The sequence below is a fragment of the Galeopterus variegatus genome, unplaced genomic scaffold (assembly GCF_000696425.1).
Source record: "Galeopterus variegatus unplaced genomic scaffold, G_variegatus-3.0.2 Scaffold1409, whole genome shotgun sequence".
In the NCBI taxonomy this organism is placed as follows: Eukaryota; Metazoa; Chordata; class Mammalia; order Dermoptera; family Cynocephalidae; genus Galeopterus; species Galeopterus variegatus.
Window position 1 is genome coordinate 269,475 of NW_007727520.1, and position 21,550 is coordinate 291,024.

General features: G+C 38.4%; 1 protein-coding gene across 2 annotated transcripts; it reads right to left on the minus strand.

Moving 5' to 3' along the window:
- Positions 1 to 6,807: 6,807 nt before the first annotated feature.
- Positions 6,808 to 21,480, minus strand: MFAP3 (microfibrillar-associated protein 3). Of its 2 annotated transcripts, none has more exons than XM_008576812.1 (3): positions 21,443 to 21,480; positions 11,245 to 11,705; positions 6,808 to 8,067 (listed from the first exon to the last, which is right to left on the minus strand). In XM_008576812.1, exons 2-3 carry the CDS (start codon positions 11,537 to 11,539, stop codon positions 7,286 to 7,288), a joined length of 1,077 nt encoding a protein of 358 aa, XP_008575034.1. In that variant the 5' UTR covers positions 11,540 to 11,705; positions 21,443 to 21,480; the 3' UTR covers positions 6,808 to 7,285. The 2 variants fall into 2 exon arrangements, with proteins under 2 accessions (XP_008575034.1, XP_008575032.1); XM_008576810.1 differs by lacking the exon at positions 21,443 to 21,480 and adding an exon at positions 21,212 to 21,378.
- Between the last annotated feature and the right edge of the window lie 70 nt (positions 21,481 to 21,550).

The window sequence follows — 21,550 nt, forward strand, 5'->3', positions numbered from 1 at the left end:
TTTTTTTTTCCTACTCAGGCAACAGGGCACCACTGAAGATTTCTGAGTTTCATGACCAGATTAACACCTTTCCTTCCCTATCCATGGCTTATTCATTCTTCTATGTCCAGCTCAAATCTCACCCAGTCCACAAAGCATTGCCCGTCCTCTGCTTACACACTCACTTTTCATCTTTAAGTCCTTCTGTATTTATCTAGTGTTAATCCATTTAGCACTTGATACAGTATTTCTTTCAGATGGTTTATCATAGAAACATCTTATTTTTTGAGCTTGTCTTTCAATTCCCTCTAGGCAGGATCCATGATTTAAATCCATATCCCCTGGTTCAGGGCTAGGAACATAATAAGCTCTCAAGCAATGCCTGTTGATTCAAGTATCACCTCTTCCAGGAAGTCTTTTTTGACCTCTAATTAGACCAGGCTCCATTGTTCCAGGCTCTAGTAGAATCATTTTCTCCAGCACACCTTAGTTTTTAACTATACACACTATGTGTAACTGAATTGGATCTGTCTTTCACAGGCTGTAAGTTCCCAAAGAGCAAAGACTATCTTTGGTTTTGCTTGTACCATTGTTCCAGGCTCTAGTAGAATCATTTTCTCCAGCACACCTTAGTTTTTAACTATACACGCTATGTGTAACTGAATTGGATCTGTCTTTCACAGGCTGTAAGTTCCCAAAGAGCAAAGACTATCTTTGGTTTTGCTTGTGGTAGTGTCCCCAGTTTGTGTGCAACCAACATTTGCTGAAAAGTTAAATGAATTGGCATGGCCTTAGGTGTTCATGGTATCAGGGGGCTGTGAGCGGGGTAGCCTCAGGAATGGTCTGTCTGCTTGCAGTTTCTGAAAGAGCAACGTATTTCACATTGCAAAACTACCCCACAGAGGGAGTTCTTCTGATGAACTTCCCTTCTGCTTAGAGACAAACTAAGCCACCCTTTCCCAAAGGGTGGCTGTTGTATCCAAAGGAGGCCCCTTGAAAGATGCTTTATCATCACTTAGGACACTTGATACCTCCCTTTTGCACAGCTGATTTGGAGGCAGAGTGTTTCCAACTGTAAGGAAGAATAAGCATGCTGGCAGCAGCCACAGATCCTCCAAGCAGATGGAGTGACATATGTGTATTTACATATACATATTTCCTAATCAATAGGTTCCAGCAAAAACATGAAAACCCAAGAACATGACTGGAATTTAAGGGGCCCTGAAGTTTAATTCCTTAAAGAAAATTAGTGCAATTGTTTTTTAGCTGCAGATGACTTCAGGAAAAAAATCAATAGTACTACTGAATGATCAAATTTTCTCCTTTAAATATGTAAATCTCCTTTTCCAATTTAGGTACTTCTGGCATTTCTTCTAAGAAATGAATTTCTGGAGCCAGAAAAAAGAGCTTTAGAATCTTCCAGCCATATTTCTGGCCCCTGCCTGCTTCTGTCTCCCCTAACCAGCCACATAGGCCTACTTCTTCTATTTTTCCAGCTGGCCAAGCTTATCATTGCTCTTTCCTCCGTCTGTAGTACCCTCCCCCTAATCTTTGAATGCTTGGCTCCTCATCATTTGGGTCTCAGCATAATGTCCTCTTTGGAGAGGCTTTTCTGATCCCTCAATTATAGATACACCCTGCCAGTCTTTATCACTCTGGAGTCCCCGGCTCATGGAAGAGCACTTGGCACATAGCAGGTGGTCAGTAACTATTTGCTAATAAATAAATAGGTTAAGATAAGCTAACAATGCCCCAGCAGAATCCTGTAACTTGAGTGTCTGCAGTTTAAGCTGTCTGTATTGGAGACAACATAAGTGAAGGCTTGAAGATTTAGCCTAATATTTATTGCTTCCGATTCTTGTTTTGTTCATGCATGTGATTATCTTCAAGAAACATGGTTTGCAGTTTTATCCACCAAATCACATTTTGCTCCTGTAATTCATGTGAAGATGACCTTACCTGTTACCTACAACTTCCATTCTTCCCTCCTTTCTAGTAACAGAAACCCAAATTTTGGGACAATGTGTCCAGTTAAAAATATACACACTCATCTTTTCAGTCTTTCCTATAGCTACAGCAAGTTGCCACATAACCCAATTCCATCTGCTAAGTAGCAGAAGTTGCAGGAGGCTTTGGGAAAGCTATCTTGATAGAGGTAGACTCAGCTGCTATGTGTCTTCTGCCCTTTGATCTTCTACCTTTCTCCCTGCCTGGAATGTAGACATGATACCAGAGGTGAAGTTGTTCTGTGTAGCTGGTGCTGTCAGCACTCTCCCCATAACTCCTTGACACACCCATTCCTATATTCACCACAGGTTTCCTGCTGGAAGCTCCTGCGATTCTTTACCTGAGGGCTTTCACTGGTGACAGGATCATACTTAGCTCATATATGGCAAGCTAGAAGCGCCAGGGTGTTCATGACCCTGGCAGCAGCTAACTAATGACAGATGAGAGTTGATAGATAAATATCCCTCCCAGCTCCTTGGCCTGGTGGAACAACTCTGAGCGTGAGCCACATACACTAGGGACAGAGAGCTCTCTGAGGTCCCCAGCCAAGACTGAACACCAGTTGCTCATAGCAGTAACCCACTCATTAACACATCGTCTTGGCTTTCTTCTCTTCTCTGTCTCACTTCTCACTTCCCTACCATCCTAGGATCACCTACTAAATAAATTACATGCACCCATCTTTGTCACAGGAAGTCCTTCGGGGGAACCCAACCCAAGACATCTTGTGACTGTGAGGATAAAAGCCCCTTGCTAAGAATGGAGAGGAGTCTAGAAGTAGCTCAAGTCCTTGATGCCAGACTTGAGCCCCTGCCCTAGCCTTGGACTGCCTATCACTGGACTTATTTGAGAAAAATAAATCTCTTATTTGGGTAAGCCACCATAATCAGGTTTCTACAGCATGCAGCCATATGCAATTCTGAGAGGTGTGGAGGAACTTTTAGTTGACTGCAAATGCAACCATAATCATCAGTTGGACATGGCTGCTAATGAAGCTAACACTCTGGCTGCATTAGTAGTTCCTTACACTATATGGCATGTTACAGTTAGCATGTCATTTGCTTACATGTTGCTGTATTTAATACCATGTTACTTCTGTGAGGCAGGTATTATCATTTCCATTTTACTGAAGCCCAGAGAGGCTGAGTCACTTGCTCGTGGTTACAAAGGCTAGTGGTGAAATCAGGAACTTTTGCCATAGGGAGAGAGGGGCTAGGTTTTTATTCTAAGTCTGTTGCATTTAAGTCACGAGTCACACCACCCACCTGTTCTTTTTACCTGCCTTCTGAGACCCTGTGCTTTTCCATGTCCATTTCTCAGCACCACCCTTCACTCCTATGGGACTGCAGATTTGCATCTACCAGAACTACCCCTCCTGGCTGCCAAATCTCATTATAAACTTTACACACTAATCACATGCTTTCCAAAACATGTACTAAATCCTTTTATCTATAGGCCTTTGCTCAAGCTCTTGCCTTTGCCAGGAATGCTATACTGCAGAAGTGGGAAATTGCTATATTCGGGCCCAAGGAGGACAGTCTGGTATCTGCAGGCTTGTTGTGGGCAGGATACATATCTCACTAAGGCTCATAGCACCAAAAACATAGAGATGCTTAGTAAGTATTTGTAAGGTTAAAGTGGCTAACCATGATGGAATGCAAGTTGAATCCAAATTTACTCCTTTTTAAAATCAATCACACATAAAAATGAAATATACTCTATAGAAGACTTCAGACAAATGAAATACACTGTTGAACATTTAATAAATTACATCCAAGTACAACTTTTTTTTTAAAAAAGGACAAAATTATAATGCAAATATTTACTAAAATGCTGACCATTTAAATCTTATCTGAACCATATCAAATAATACTCATGTACCTTTGTGAAATGTATTAATGAGAATCCAGTTTTTATATAAGGCTGAGGATTTTCAACATTCCTGGCCTACATGAGAAGACTGCATTCTCTTAGTGGTGACTCAGGAAATAAAGCACACTTGCATTACAACTGCTGGTGTATAGAGACAAGGGTAGCACCCATGACTGGTTGGGCTCTAGAAAACAGGCATGAAGTACTCCTGCTGTGCTGCTCTGGGACCCGAGACAAACGTCTGATCTAGGGTGAAATGACATGCAGGGTATGGAGAGGACTGGACCAAGGGGCTCACTGTGGCTAGAGGAACGAAGGAAAAGCAGTGTGCAGATACTGCTCTGACTAACAGATGTTAAGTGAGGCAAGAAAGCCAGGAGCCTTTTCACAACCCTCGAGGTCAGCAACTCCCATGATATTTATATCAAGGTAGTTGGTAGAAAATATAAATGCTCACTGGCCCTGACTCGAATTAAACTATCATAACAGACCCAATTTTGAGGATAGGTGGTTATCGAATTACCTATAAACTCAGGTGGGGTATCAGCTCAAAAGATACTTGTCTATCTGGTTTTGGCTGGTAAGGAATCTATAAAGATGGTTAAATGCCAGTTTTTGGTAAATTTATTTCACTAAGCTACCATTTCATAAGGACAATAAGATTCATTAAGTCACAATCCAAGACAAAATTTACAAATGAGATGACAGAACTATTTTAAATACATTTTGTTGGGTAAAAGCATTTTTCACTAACTATAAAATCCAGTGAGACAAAAAGATAATTACAGTACTGTTATTGTCAAAAGATTTTAGACTGTAGTTTAAGTTCAAAAGGTTAAGGATTTTACAAAAGGATAACTTAAGAAGTGTTAATTATATATGAAGAGTATTTGATTAGATACAGAAAATATTAGTAAGTGTGGTTTTCTTCCTCTTGAAAACTAGCTTTACAAATACCAACTCTGATTTAATTCTGACCTACTTTAATTCTTCATCAATGGAACCATAACCTGGAACATTCAGAGTAAACCAGTTACTTTGGCCACCAAATTAGGTCACAGTTATGTTTCTAAAATAATTTATCAAGGACACAATGGAGTAGCCTGTATTTAATTATTATGTAATATTGTGCAAACCTACAGATTTAAAAAATATTTCCCAATTTTTCAAAAGTTCTGTTTCCCAGGACTTTAATCATTAAATATGTCTACTTCAGGATTCCAAACACTAATGTCCCTTATGAGAACTTGTTGGGTAACACCATTCTCTTTAATGTGACAAGCTACCTTCTAAGAAATGATCCTAAACCTGCTATGTTGGGACAGTGTTGGAGGTACAGTCTGAAGATCTGAGGGATATTCAGGGGACTGACCCCAAAGGATTTGAACATTTATTAATTTTTCAAGAGAAACATTGTTGGAATGGAAAAAGTAGTCTATAATCTAGGATATGCTCAAGAGCCCTTGCTCTCATTACCAAATATATGAAAGTAGTTTTCCTTAAAGAAACACAGGTCTATGAGCCAAAGCAAGCTTTGGCTAAATGATTGGTAGCTTTTGTTTGGCTCTGGAGGTTTCCATGGAAACAGCCTGAGACAGAAAAGGCAGCATTATCTTTATACATAATGCCACCTGATAAAACTGCGCATTGATTCATTTATGTTATCCAGAGCAGATGTATTACTTCTGATAAGCCTGGACAAAGGGAGACATGAATTCTGTCTGGTCATGCTTTGAATTTCCTGTCCTCCTCTGAAACCTTAAATTAAAATCCTGATAATACCTCCTCTGTACGTTTCCCTCAGGAGCCTCTAGTTTAAGTAATGCTTCAATAATCAGAAGCCAAATGAAGAAACGTGAAGCACCAAATGGAGCTCCACAGCTATGTTCTTAAAATTATATGGCACCAAGCTTCCCGGAGCTGAAGAAATTGCTCTGAAGAGTATTTACAATTCCATTATATCAGATCTCAGCCAGGCAAGAAATGACATCTTAAGTGTTTATTATACACAGCTGAACCAGGTGGCATCATCCATCATTTTTCCCCCTCTTTATGTCTACATTATTTGTGTGTGTGTATTTTAATATAGTAACACATCACACATAATTATCTAATTTTATTTCAGGTTAGTGCTTCTCAGAAAGGCCACAAATGCAGCCCTAGCTTAGAATTATGTATCTGAAGTACAAAAAATAAACACTTCTACAATAAAATATAAACAAAACAAACAAGATAAGGAGGCTAAACCTTTAGCACCATACTTAAGACCACAGAGTGCGAGAGTGTTGACAGAGGTCTGAATGAGGAATCCAGCTCTGGGTTTTCTTAGAATGGGATCCCAAACATAGACCCTACTTACAGAGTCCAGTTCTTTCAGAAAAGGAAAGCCTGAGGAATTTTATTAACAGAATTATCAAAATCCATGATTTGCCAAACATGATTTTTCATTGATCTTATTCTAAAAGCATCAAAGACATTATTCCTTAGGAACAAATTCCTCACTTTGGGATATCAGTTGAGAAATCACTGCCAGTCTCAATAAACTAAGTGATGTCTCAGTAAATTAAAAAGACATGATATACCCCAAGAAGGACCAATTTACTCACGCAAAATAGTTTACTAATGAGCAGTTAGCGTCTTGCTATCTGTATAATACAGACATGTTCTACATCAAAAAGGTCCAACCTCACACATATAATTACATGCTCCACAAGGTGAAATATCTGAAAAACACCCACACCTCTGTACACTGGTGTAGAAATCTGGATTACAAAATAAAGTCCAGGTTGGTCTTCTCTAAAATAAGGGACTAAAAGTCCACACCTCTGTACACTGGTGTAGAAATCTGGATTACAAAATAAAGTCCAGGTTGGTCTTCTCCAAAATAAGGGACTAAGGTTCTCTTAGAGATGTGCTAAAAATTTCAGGTTGGTCTTCTCTAAAATAAGGGACTAAAAGTCTAGGGAAAGGTTCTCTTAGAGATGTGCTAAAAATTTTGGTAGTTTAAAGCTGATGGGTAAGTAGTTATTGGGCTAGAAACAACTTTAGATCTTATTTAATGCAAATCCCTTATTTTATTGATGGGAACACTGAGGCCTCAAGATAAGTGTCAGATCTAACCAATGGAAGATCTGCGACCAGAAGAGAAACCATGAGACTCTTAGTTCAGTACTTTACCAATCATGTTTAGCTCTTAGGCTCCTTTAAATCCTAACATGCATCACTTAATCAAGCTCAAGGAAAATGACTGAGAAATATTATATAGGAAAACACTGCATTTTCACAAAGATTTTGGCAATTCATGTTCTGATGTGCTTAATATTAACAAAGGGAAAACCCGATCACCTTTTGGTAAAAATGTAATTTCCTCCAAGAAATAGGTTCCTTTTCTGAGAACTGTTATTATAGTTATAGTGATAGCTCATAGCTAACAGTTTTCATATGCCCCACCTTTGTAGTTAGATTCGGCTGATCCTGTATCATCAGGCGGGCTGAAATGACTGCTGTCTTGAGAATCTGTGTCAATACTTTTGGTCTCTGACTGAAGGTGGACAGAAACCTGAACTGCTATCTCCTGGCCCTGTTCATTCAGAGAACCATCATCTGAATCTCCTCCTGGTGAATTACTCCGCCCCATCTCTGGGTTAATGACATAGATGCCACCTTGAGCATTCAAGGCAGGTCTCTCTTTAATTCTTTCTCCCAGGTCATCAGGGTCATCCACTCGCACAGCCTCAAACATCTCCTCAACAAAGGCCCGACAGTTTAGAATAAGGGGTGGAAGAGGAACGCTTCTTGCCAGTTCTTCAATATAACGAGCAAACTCCATGGTCTTAAATTGTGTGACTTTGGCGAGCTCCAGAGTCTTGGCTGAGGTGATGATGGGGATGCGTTTTGCAATCTCAAAGGCCTTCTGAAGTTTCTCAGCCCCTTCAGTTCTGAAGAATTCATTGATGGCCTTCTCAGTCTTGCGAAGATGGCTGCTCATCATGCACAGCCGTGTGACATTCAAGATAAGAGTGATTGTAAAGGCAATCAGGCAAACAATCATATAGTAGACACTCATGTCTCCTGAGGTGAAGATGACTCGTAGGGTGACAGAGTAGGAGGCACGAATTGGAGAGGTGACGAAACATGTATAGAGCCCACGGTCATCAAAGGCTACGTTGGTGATGTTTAGGAAGTTATCAGAAACCAACCATTTTCCACCTGATAATCCAACAGAAATGAAAAAATCACAGCATAGAGAATATTATTACTAAATATAACAGCTGCCTTACTCCACCTCTTCATGAAAGCACTTTAACTCATCTGTTAGAATCTACTGTTTGTTTAAATCAAATAAACAAGGGCAGATTACTGTGTCCACAGTCAGAATTTAATTAGCCTGGAACTTAAAAAGAAAATCAAGATCATCTTTCCTGACAGTAATAATTACCATAGCTTCCTTTTCACTGCTAGAAATAAAAAGTCTTTCAGGTAGACAAGTATTTCTACATAATGCTAAATGAATAATCATAAAAAAATGTTTATATATGTGTGTATGTCTACACACAATCTCTACCTATACATTTTCATATACTAGAAGGAAATGCCTCAGAAGTATAAAACAATGGTTTAAAATAATGACATTTTAAATTGTTATAATTTAAACTTTCTTCCTTTTATTTAACTGTTTGCTCACTTTCCATAATGAACTTTTATAACAAGAAATAAAAGTTACTTTTTAAAAAAACCTAGCAGTTTAATGCATTTGTTCAATTACTAACCAACTAATCTGATATGCCTTGTACATATTAATTTTTATTAGGAAAGGTTTGTTGATGATGATATCTTGACTTCTGGCAAAAGTAAATGAAGCACAAGCCAAGATACATCTCACAAGTCAGGGTAAACGAACAACTTGGCAAAGAGAATACAGTTGCCCTTAAGATGCTTATGCTTCTGTTTTAAACCTATAAGATGCTGCCTCTCTTTCATACATGAAGGTATCTTCACTCAGGGGACGCATATACAAAAGTCTACAAGTGGGGCTGGCTGGTTAGCTCAGTTGGTGAGAACACAGCCTTGTAGCACCAAGGTCAAGGGTTGGGATCCCTCTATTGGCCAGCCGCCAAAAAAAAAAAAAAAGTACACAAGTATATGAAAAGCAGAACATATTGACCACATACCTTGATTCAACATCCTTCAATAACTTGGCTCTGCCTGCACATTTCCACCTTTGTGGTAAATTCCCACAATACTCTGTGCTTTAATTACAAAAGCCATTCAATAGTGGGATGGATGGAATAACCTGGGGTGCAGATATGCATCCCAATGACTAGTGGAGCTGTCCCATCTCTAGGGTGGGTGACTGCTTGTTAAGTATCACCTGATTGCCTAATCCTCAAAATTTCTTTCACCCCCAAGATTGTATGGTTCTGAATTATTTTAGTAGCATATAAATTAGTAAGCACTCTGGATTGTGCCCATTTTTATCATCATCAAAACGTATCTAAATTCTATAGCTATATTTATTTTTAAGAGCCATTGCTTCACTAATACAAAAAGAGGAGGAAAACATGTAGTTATGAATACAGACATTCTTCCATAAGGTTCTGTTCTATGAACTTGGAGCTATGGAAAGGACAGTCTGAATTCAAAGTATGATAAACTACATAGACTCCATTCATCAACCACTCTACTACAGCCACAATCTAAACTCTCTAGCTCACTTGCTGATAATACCTCAAGATTTATGAACCTTATACTAGACTGACATGCTCTTTAAACTCCTCTCACTTGAGATTCATAAAATTTAATACAATTTTCCAGAGCTGCTGCTGAAAGCATCAATGATAGATGTTAGTGGTTTTCAAAGTAAAGGCAAAACAGGATGAAACTGCCATTCCACTTGGCTGGTCTTGTCCTAACCTAAGGCTTTGTTTATACAGTCAATCTATAATGATACCTACTGAATAATTCAAAATCACAGGTGTGTTTCAATGATAGATGTTAGTGGTTTTCAAAGTAAAGGCAAAACAGGATGAAACTGCCATTCCACCTGGCTGGTCTTGTCCTAACCTAAGGCTTTGTTTATACAGTCAATCTATAATGATACCTACTGAATAATTCAAAATCACAGGTGTGTTTGGTCAGGATTTCTTAGAGCCTAAAGGAGATAGGAGTCTAGGCCAGTGAGTCCACATGCAGAACCCCAAATCATGTTCAAAATACACATTCCGGATACTACTCTAGAGATTCTGATTCAATAGTTATTTTTAACAAGCTGATTAGAAATACTCTGTTCTAACAATTCAAACTCTTCAATCCTTGGTGACCAGTTACTCAGTGTGTAGGTTAAAATGCTTAGCATATACTTCTGAAGGAAATACCACTTGTCTCCTTTTCTATTTTCCACCATAACGTGAATAACCACTATTCTTTATTTTTCAAGAAGTTAGACTATCTTTCTTGCAGAAAAGATAAGATGGCTTTTTCTGAAAGTGTAGCTTGTAGGGATCCCAGAATTTAATCTTCATCCTTTTGGATTTCCATGGCGATTTCTTTTTGAGGTACTTTATAATTCAAGTACCCACCAAAAAGATCTTTCTAACAGAACACTGGTTAAAGAAATAGTAGTCTGGATTAAGATGTGTTCATAGGCCCACAAATAGCAAAATTAAATAAAAACTAGTCAAAACACAGACTTTGGTCACATTATTGTTATGTTTGTGTGATTTTTAAGACTGAGGAAAAAAGCAAGAGAAACTTCCCTGTTTTCAAGTAAATTAAGATAAAAAATAGAAAAAAATGAACTGGAAGGCCTTATAGAGTTCCATGGTGTCTAATTCTCAGAGGGACTCAAAAAGTTTTATACACAGATTTATACTCATATTTAAAAACATTCTACATTTCCTTTAACATTTATAGTAACTCATTTCACAGCAAAAAATTATTTATGACAAATTTCCTTAAGACCAGCTAAAATCCTTCTTGATGCATGTTCAAACAGGGCAACCACACTGTACTATTCACATTGCAGTCTAGATGAATGGTGCCTTTGGAGTTGTTCAGAGCACCGCTTGCACAACTATATGCAGCAGTCCTGATTTAGTCACTTTCAATGAAGAAAGAAATAAACACATCAAGAGGAAAGAAAATAGCTCATTGTCATCATGCGAATACCTTTATTTACTTATAACAATTTTTTTTTTCTTCTTTTTCTGGTTAAATAATTATAATTACTTTGCTTTTTCTGATAGGTATAGCACTCCAGGCCTTCCAAAAGTTTTAAACTATTCACCCTGGCACCTCATCTTTGAGATTTCTTGTTAATGTATGATAAAACCATGAAGGCAAAACAGGAAACACGTAAACTTGATTATTTACACCCTGAAACATTACCTCTGCCTCTGCCATCCAGCTGTTGTCCTTTTGAGTTGTACCAATGGACATCTTCATTGTGACCAACTGTGAGAAGACACTCGATTGAAACGCTAGTTCCCTCTTTGGCTATGATGACATCATCACCTGAGTGGGAATTTGCTGAGAGTTCAAAGCTTAGGGGAAATGAAGCATTGTAAGAACTATGATTTGCTCCCAGTGGGGACATTTGGTTGAAGTCCACATCTTCCAAAACAAAAGCAGCTGGCACAATAACACTCACCACTAAAGTGAATAAGCAATAATGTGGCTTCATGGGAAAATGGAAGGAAATCTTGATTAGATTTGGAGAACTCAAAAACTTCTATAATATAAGAGTACAGTGGGTAATTTATTGCTTGGTAGAGATGTTGTCCAAAAGAGTGGTAGATCCAGGTGTATTTTGAAGTCTTCAAGATTAAAAGACATGAGCGGAGACCAACCTAAAAGAAAGTCAGATACAAAGTTTAACCAACTGAGACTTATAATGGGGTAAAACTTTGTATGTTCCATACATATATGTGAAACTGATTAAATAACTGGGGCTGACAGAGAGTGATTAGAGAGACCAACCACCTAAAAATCTCACACAGAGACAGTAAAAAAAGCAATGAATTAGGAAACAGCAGACTTAGATTCTGGTCCCAGCTTTGCTATTAACTAGCTGTACGACCTTGGCAAATAGCATTCTCTCTGGGCTTCTGTTTTCTCATCTGTCAAATGAGGGACTGGATGAGATAATCTCTAAGGACACTTCCAGTTCTGAAATGCTATGATTCTATTTCACTCTGACAAATTCTATGCAACAGGGAGCCAATGAATGCTAAAATATTTAGCTCAATGATCTTTTATTTCAACCTGCATCATTACCATCTGTTGTTATATCAATAATGTAAATCAACTGGTACATCATAATCATAACCATGAAGCTCAAATTTTGAGTAATTCAAGTACATAGATATATTAGATATAAATAATGCAGGGACACTTGAGGTGGTTTTTTTGTTTTAATATTACAAAGAAAATTATACTTATTGCATATACATAAATAGAGATATTGACTTCTGAGGCTATAAAACCTCTCTCAGGAAAGAATGTTAGATAAAAGAATTTTCCTTTAATAGTTTCTTCATTATCAAGAGACAAAATAGAGCATATTTAACAGTTTATAAAAATACCAAATTTCTAGCTCAAAGTCTATAAAATTAGGGCCGGCCCGTGGTTCACTCGGGAGAGTGTGGTGCTGATAACACCAAGGCCACGGGTTCGGATCCCATATAGGGATGGCCAGTTAGCGAACTGGGTGAGCATGGTGCTGACAACACCAAGTCAAGGGTTAAGATCCCCTTACTGGCCATCTTTAAAAAAAAAAAAAAAAGTCTATAAAATTAGCTAAAGGGAGAACTGACATCTTAAGTGTCTAGCTGGTAGAAATGTAAATATAAAACTACATGGAAAGATTGTTAGGCAAATTTAAAAGAAGAGCAAGATATTATGAATAAAAAGCAAAGTAACATCCCATAGTATGATCATCTTCCCGGTAATTTGATTCCCTTTAATTTATTTGGCAGCTGGCCAGTACAGGGATTGAACCCTGGACCTGGCTTTTTTCAGCGCCATGCTTTAACCAACTAAGCTTTATAACCAGCCAGCCCTGATTCCCCTTTAAAACCACTGACTCTTTTTTTTTTTTCCTTTTTGTCTTTTTTCGTGACCAGCAACGGGATTGCAACCTTCGGTGTTGCACCCGCACCTCGCTCAGCCAGTGAGCGGCCGGTTTGTATGTGGGATCCGAACCCTCGGCGGGAGCGCCACCCCGCTCCCAAGCGGTGCACTGTAGCAGTGCGCCACCGGGCCGGCCCTAAAACCACGGACTCTTAAAGAAAAATTTCAACTTCTACTTCTATAAAATATGGGATGAAATGCCTAGCTTTATTTCTTGTAAAGGCCCAAGATAATTAGTTTTAGAAATGACACTTACTCTCTTTCATACTTACATGAAGGCTGCTTGATCACAGAACATAAAAAGCAATGGATCATTGTATTTTGCCATTAAACTCCTCAAAGTCTGAATTACTATAAGTTGTAAATGTCATTTAATTTTCATTAGCCCTTGAAAGGATGATTGAATATAATGACAATAAATAATTTTCTAAATCTTTAAAATTTAAGGATTGACTATTTAGAGTAAAACAAAAAATTTCAGACTTTGGCAATACATAATAGATTGAACACATGTTTATTTCCATTTCTTTCTAAAACCCCACTAAAATGACAGTGAAGGAAACAAAAACTTGGGCATTGGAGGGGATTTAACCAAAATCTATTCTAACCAAATCTATTCACAGTGACTTGCTTCGTAAGACTATGCTAGAAGTTAGTAGGAAAACCCAGATTAAAACCTGGTCTCCTTTTTTTTAGGAGGTGGCAATAGTCGAAAACAATGGAAATTATAATGAATGATGGCCATAAGCCAGGAAGTGTGCTTGCGGCTTGACATGCAATCTCCCAAATTCTTTTTCACTACAAGATATACAACAATTGGCAGACATGATTGTCATTAATGGTGATAGGCTATGAATGTGCTGAAAAGTGCTCCAGACTTTCCTCAGACTTTTATAAAGAGCTCCTGTGGCTTCATTCAAGTCAGCATTTTCTAAACTTCACCCACTCCTTCTACTGTCATGATTTGTGTGTGTGTGTGTGTGTGTGTGTGTATATTCAAGTACTAAATTACCATCATTTATACTTTTCCTTTGAATCAACTCATTATTTTATTTTCATTCATTTATTTAAAAAGGAAATCCTATTATCACTTCTGTGGATAAAACTAAATACACACACAAGTACAATGAAAGCAGAGTAGCGTTATTAACTTCCAGAGATACTGCCATCTGCTTAAGGCTATGAGCTGGAGTCTTGCTCTCTTTGTAGGAAAAACAAAAACAAACAACCCCCCCCACTCCAGTTTATTCTAATACCACATCATTTTTTATCCTGCCATCTCCCTCCTCCCCATCCTTTCCTACTACTGAGTTTTAGACTAGAGGTATATATTTTCATCTTTTCAATAGTATCTATTAAGCACCTATGTGCCAACCTACTGTCCTACGGACATCGTCTCTCCTTTCACAGATCTCAATCTGGCAGAGGATATAGACAATAACTAAACATATACAAAATATGTTCAATACCACCCAAGGGAAAATACAGGATGCTACAGGAGGACCCAACATGGGTGGCTATCCTCATCACAGAAAACGTTCTGAGAAAGTAAGGTGTGCAGCAGGACCTGAGGGATAAACAGGAATCAAAAATGGAAGTGCTCCAGGTAGATGGACAGAGGATTGAGAAAAAGCAGAGGGTCACTGGTCGGGAAGTGTTCAGAAAAAAGAGCTACAAGTTGTGGTAATAAGAGGTGGTGACCAGAAAATGTTGGGTTTCACTCTGGATTCTAGAGGGGAAGAGACAGGGCCAATGGCAAAATTGGAGATGGACTTTGGGAACTGCAGTGGCTGAAGTGAGTGAAGGAGACACTTGTCAAGATGAAGAGGTCAAAGAATTGAGAGGCTCTGGAGTTTGGTAGACCACCTATGGGAATGGCCATGTCCTCCCAAGATCAAGGCAGCTAGTGGAGAAGAAACTAGAAATAGTGGTAATGAACCTACTCTCCCTGAGCTGAGATTCAGGAGCTTTGGGAGAATGAACAACCTCCACAAAGGAGGGCTGCAGGGCAAGCAGTGTCCTCATGAACACAAGGCTTCCAGAGTATACCCAGATAAAGGATAGCTTCTCCCTGACCCACCAAAACCTTCACTACCCACACTACTCATCTGGCTCTGGCATATGCTGCTCTGTACTCTAAGCAGTCTACCCCCATCTCACTTATGAGCCCCTTAACCACAGGGACTATATTTTTTATTGCTATACATCATAACTAGCATACGCTCAATAAATACTGATGGAGATTAGTTTAAATTTGATAAAGTATGCAATGGATCTTTATAAATTGAATAATGTTATACAACAATGAACATAATTACTTAAACTGACATACATTTACTAGCACCTATTATATTCTGAGACAAGAACAGCCAATGGTAACAATCTCAAAAGACTTTAAAGGTACCTACCTAAAGGCACTCTTCAAATTGACTCCCAACCCCTAAAGTCTTCATTTATCATCTTGTCCCAGAAGATAATGATGAGAATAAAAGATCACCAAGTCCAGAGTTTCCAAACCAAGTTGAATATCACAATCACCTAGAGCTTGTTAAAAATGTAAATTCCTGGGTCCCACCCCAGATGTAGTAAGAATCTCTGGGTTTGGGCCTTGGAATCTGAGGTTTTTAATTACTTCCCTGGCTGATTCTGAGGCAGTGGGTCCATGGACTGGCATCAAGGGGCCACTAACATAGCTTGTTATTTCCTTTACAACAATCCTGCCTAACGGTGCTACAGACTGAACACTTTCAATATGAGAGAACTAATCATTCACATTCTATTCTGGATTTAGATTACTCTGGAGCCAGATTTCCTTTTTAATCCTGGTTCTGACTCTGACAAGCCTTGGAACTTTTGTAAATTACTTAATTTGTGTGCCTCAATCTCCTCATCTTTAAAATGGGGAAAATAATAGTACCTATTCTCATATGATTATTGAGAAATGTGAATGAGATAGTATATGCAAAACAGAGTCTGGCAATAGTAATCACTAAATAAGCTCAAGTTATTGTTATTGTTGAAGATTCTTCAGATACTTCTTCTAGATAACTGCACTAAAATGTACTACTGACAGTTAAACCATTATAAAACACTTTTATTCAGAATATCATTCAACTATTTAAAAACTTGGGGGAGGGGCATTATGCAATTTTAATCTTTAACTTAAAATTTCACATTTTTCTTTTTCTTACTGCAAATAAATATTTTACAACAATACAGATCAAACAGGCACTGTAAACTGAGCTTGGATCCCAACCATGATATGTTACACTGTTTTTATGTGTCCTGTGTTTGTGGTTGAGAATCTTTGTTGTGATCTACTCAGCCTATGGCTCCCTTTTTTGAGACCTGCGTCTATCTTTTTTGGGCCCAGGGGGAAGTCAATCCATCAGCTAAGCTAATCAGAATCTTTGTTTTAGAATTTGAAATCGAGACACTTGTGGGTTAGCGCCATTTGAGGAAGAGAAAGCATACATGGGGCTAAGGCAGTCAAGTATGGGCCACATACAAAGAGAAGCTGAGAGAAAGGACAACAGGAATGGAGAAGGGAAAGAGCAGTAAGAGGACAGAGACTGCATGAGGCAGGGAGCAGGGGAAAGAAAGAGAGACTGACTCTGCTCTGCTCCTGACAGAATTCTACGTCCTGGCTCTAATACAACTTTTTGTTTGTTTTTTTTAAAAAAGAAATACACATCTTCAATTATATTCAAAATTAAAATCACAAAAAAGAAGACAACGTGAAAACAAGGAAGGGAGTGGGGAAATGGTTAGATAGGGGAAATAAGATTAAGTTTACTAAAAATGCCTGAACTGTGGCTGTGGCTACTGGGCAATCCCCATCTTTGATCTCTATTCTTCTCCTGACACACTGGCATGTGGCAAGCAAACTGTCTATGTGGCCAAGATTTGTAGTTCCTGTTTTGTACAGACACAGCCATTTGCCTCTACTAGAAGTTTAGAGAAACCTACAAGACAGGGTCTGGAAAAACACTATGAACACCCTAAAGTGCTTTTAGGCCCAAGGTGGCAGAAGTAGCCTAATAACACTGATTTCATGCCAGGAGAGAAACAGGTCTCTTAATAGCTTTCTATGTCCAGTCAATACTGGGTACTTCATACTCATACCATGGCATCCTGAACACAAAGGACTTCTGATTAGAGCTACAAAGAGATACAAGCCACTTGTAGATAAAAGGTTGTTGAGCAGTTGTGAGAGAAAACACTGGCAAAGTATTACCTTTCCTCAGCACTAATGAGAATGAAACAGATAAGCATGATATTCAAGTTTAATCCAACTTCTTTTTCTCCTTTTTAGGTAGTATATAGAAAGTAAGCTTTGCTAGGATCATGAATAAGCAGAAAGGTAGATGATTTTACCCTAGAAAATCATTCTGAATATTGACTATATTATTATAAAAAAGAGAGAAAAGAGTCTATAGCTGTCATCCCTAACAGATTGCCTTCTTGCTGTTCCTGCCAACTTCTGAGAGAAAAAGTATTTCTATTCTGCTCCAATTCTCAACATGAGTAAATAAGGAAGTAATGTGACTGATTTCCGTTCTGGTGGCTCAATATTAAGTTGGCTGAGGAAACCGTTGTTTGCAGAAATAGTTCTGGGATAACTCAAAAGGGGAAAAACACTGATGCCCAGATGGTATTTTTTTGTTGTTGCTCCAAATATACTGGGATATTAATGTTTCATTCTCCATAATTAAATGTGTTCTAAGCTGTATTTTCATCTCATCCACTCTTCTCTGCCTGCACTGTCACACTTGGAAAATGGAGGAGTTCCTACATCCGTGGCACGCCCATTGACAAAACAGTACTCTGAAAAAGCAAAGGAAGAGCAGATTTTTAGCAGTACTCTATCCTTTGTAAAGAACAAAGTTGTTCTGCTTACACTCAAGCATTACTATACGGTTCTGTAACGAAAAAAAGTTTAGAAATATTCAATAACCATTCTGAGGGACATTTACTTAAAAGTTTCTAATTAAAATAGCCCTTATGCTCCCAGTTGTATCCTCGGGCCATCACATGTCATAACTGATATTTGGGCAGTTGCAGCTCAAACGTCAACATATTTTTTGGCACACTGAGAAACATCTTTACTTATCTTTATTGGAGCTTTGCTTCAAACCCAGGATTATTTCAGTTATACTTGTAACTTTTATCTTTTCCCATAAACAATTTGCTGAATAGCTACTGGATGCAAATGACAAAAACATTGATGAAACAGGCTTAGATTTATGATCTCCCCACCCCAATTTTTTTCCTCTATATTCTAAAACACCCCCAAATATCTTAAACTCAGCATAACTAAAACAGAACTGCTCAGTCATCCTCAGATCTACTTGTCTAGCATATGCATAGCTTGGAAGATAGCCACACAATTTTTCCAGTTTTGCAATATCAAAATTATAGGATTATCATGGCTTGGTGGTTAGGAGCATGGGCTCTGGAGTTACAGTGCCTGACTATCCCTGGGTGAAGTAATGGGCTAATGAGGTCTTATTTTTCACATCTATTGAATAAGGTTATTAACAGTAACCACCTGATAAGATAGTTGTGAGGATTAGAGGAACTAATGTGGGTAAATTATAAATACATGCTATTGTTACTATTATTCCACCTCTGAGGTGTTTTTCAGTTAAATCCTACTATCCCTTCCCTAGGTAACAGTCCTTTTATCTCACCTGGGAACCACACTATCATTTAAATTTCTAAGTGGGTATCCTTAATGCCAATCATATCCCTTTAATGTATCTAAACACTGCCCTTTTCAGAATTGGTCCTAAACACAAATCCAAGCAAGTTAAGGTGATTTTTAAATCTATTCTTGATTTTCCACTGCCCATGAGAAAAGCTTAAAATTCTAATCTGGCATTCATAATTCTTTAGGAAAAGATTCAGGTGGCAGGACAGATAGCATAAAAAGAAGCCCAGCAGTGCCTGTATGTACAATAATTGCTTGCTGAAGGAATGAATGGATTTAGAAGTTATGTTTGGTATTTAGTTGTATCTATATCACTAATTAGTTACGATGTGCTCTCGTGGTCTCAGTTTTCTCATCCGGAGGCTGATTATTATTATCATCCCTTTTTTTTGCTTAAATCCTGTAGTTTTCCCAGCTTTCCTGTCATGGCTTAAAGTTTCAACCATGCTTGTTTTACTCTCTATTCTTGCCAATTAACTCTTCATCTTAAAGTTCTGGCTCTAGTTGTTCTTCTGCTTAAAACTGTTCCTCCCCATCAAACATTTTCCTGAAGAAATTCTATCCTCCCTATATATCCAACTCTAATTTCACCTTATTTAAGAAGCCTTTCCCCTAAACTCTCACCCCCACCCTCTTAATTTCAGACAAGTTTCTTTTGCTCTGTCAGTTCCCTAGCACACTGAGAGTACTCTACTGTAAGACTTATCAGTTTACCTATTTTACCAGTTATCTATCTGTTCAAAAGACTGTAAGTTTAATAATAAAAGTCTAAAAACTTCAGTCCTTTGCAAATGCTCAACATTTTGAGTTCAGACACTCATCACCTTGGTAGTCAGAAAGGTGTCTGCTACAAACTTCTTACTAACTTTCCAGTCTCAGGTTCTGGAAAATGTTAATGAAGAGATTTGAAGATAAGAAAACACAGCTTTTTTTGATTTTAGAAGGCAGAAATCATCTGTAACTGGTTTTCTCAAACTGCAATTTTTAGATTGCTTACATCGAATTAATTTGTGGTGCTTGTTGAAGATGCAGATTTCTTGGTCCCACTCAGACTTACTGACTGGACATCTCTGGGGAGAGCCTGAGCACCTACATTTTTGATGTGCATACAGTTTCACTGGTTTACAAATCAAGTCCATATTTTTTTGATTATCATGACAATATCCAAATTCACTGATTCTCAAAGAGTGGAGAAGGGACTCCTTCGTGTTCCAGAGACTTTTTCAAAATTATTTTCAAAATACTAAGACATTTGTATTTTGCACTCATTCTCACACAGTACGGTGAGTACATGATAAGATATACAATAAGAGAATGAATGCAGGAGATATGAGAATCTAGCTGTTTTTTATTAAGCCAGACATTAAAGAGATTTTTGAAAATGTCAGACAGTGACATTCCAATAATTTCTATTATTAAACAGAAATGCTATTTATGTTAACATGTAGTAAGTGCATTATTTTAAAATGAATTAATAACTTTCTCGAAACTTCTGTTTTGATTTCTAAAATGGTAAATATCGATAGATATAATCCACATAACAAACATTCTTTGACGTTCTCAGTTGGTTAGAGCATGGTGTTATAACATCAAGGTCAAGGGTTCAAATCCGCTTACCTGCCCCCCCCCAAAAGCATAAAAGAATTCTAAGACCAAAAGGTTTTAGAACTGCTGCTATAATTATTATCAGCAGCATTTCAAAGATAAGAATATAAAGAAACAGTTAAGTGGCTTACCAAGACTCCATACGTAAGCCTCAAATTCTATGTATTTTCCATTACAATGGAAAATCAGGAAATTATCTATTTTATACTTACACAATATTTTTTTTGGAATAGGCATTTTTAACAAGCTCCCAGCTGCTACTGATGCATCTGAGTTTAGAGAACCACCATCAAAAGCAAAGGGAAATTTCTGAATGGTTTTAGGAAGTGACAATTATTACATCTGGACATTATGATAATTCTGAAGGCATTAAATGGAGTTGGAAGACCTGGGTTCTTAGAAGGCCAAGTCCCTTCACCTCTCTGGGATTCAATTTTTCATATCCATACAATAAGGTTGTCTTAATCCCTTTCTGGCTCTGTCAGTCTGGGTTTCACGCACTCCCACTCCCAATGGCAAATGAAGATCAGATGCATCTTTCTGATGAAGGGTCAGGAGTAATCTTAAAGTCATAAATTAGAGCATGTTACTCTTCTGCTTAGAAACCTTCAATCGTTCTTATCCTGGCTCTTATGCCTTACATGATTTGGAGCCTAAGAGCCTGGCCTCATCTCCCTCCATTCTTATTTTGCCCTTTTTGCTCCAGCCACGGTGGCTTTTTTCCCCTTTGACCTTGCTAAGTTTGTTCCCACTGGATGGCCTTGGCACTTGCTATTCCCTTTGCCAGTAATGCTCTACTCCAAATCTTCATAAGGCTTATTACCCCCTCACTCCGTCCCGTCCCACTATCCTGTCTAAATTTCTTTAAAGCACTTAATACTACCTTAGATAATCCGGTTTGCTTACTTGTTTATAGTCTGCTTCGCCCACTAGACTATCAGCTACTTGAGAGCAGGGCCCTTGTCTGCTCGTTTACCGGTGTGTCCACGGCGCCCAGGGTAGTGCCTGGCAGATATTTGTGCTCAGTGAAGGTTCAACGACCGAATTCCTCCACCCAGGGCAGGCTTCATAGGGATGGCGAACAACCTAGCCTCTTTCACGTCCGACCTCGACCCACGCCTGGTTACCCCTCAGTACCTTCCTCGCAGCGACTCCAATACAGCTCTCATCACTGGACCCGTGATGAGCCTTTTCCGGCTCGAGGAGGGCTGTTTGACCCGGAAGTGTTCTCGGACAGACGAGCCC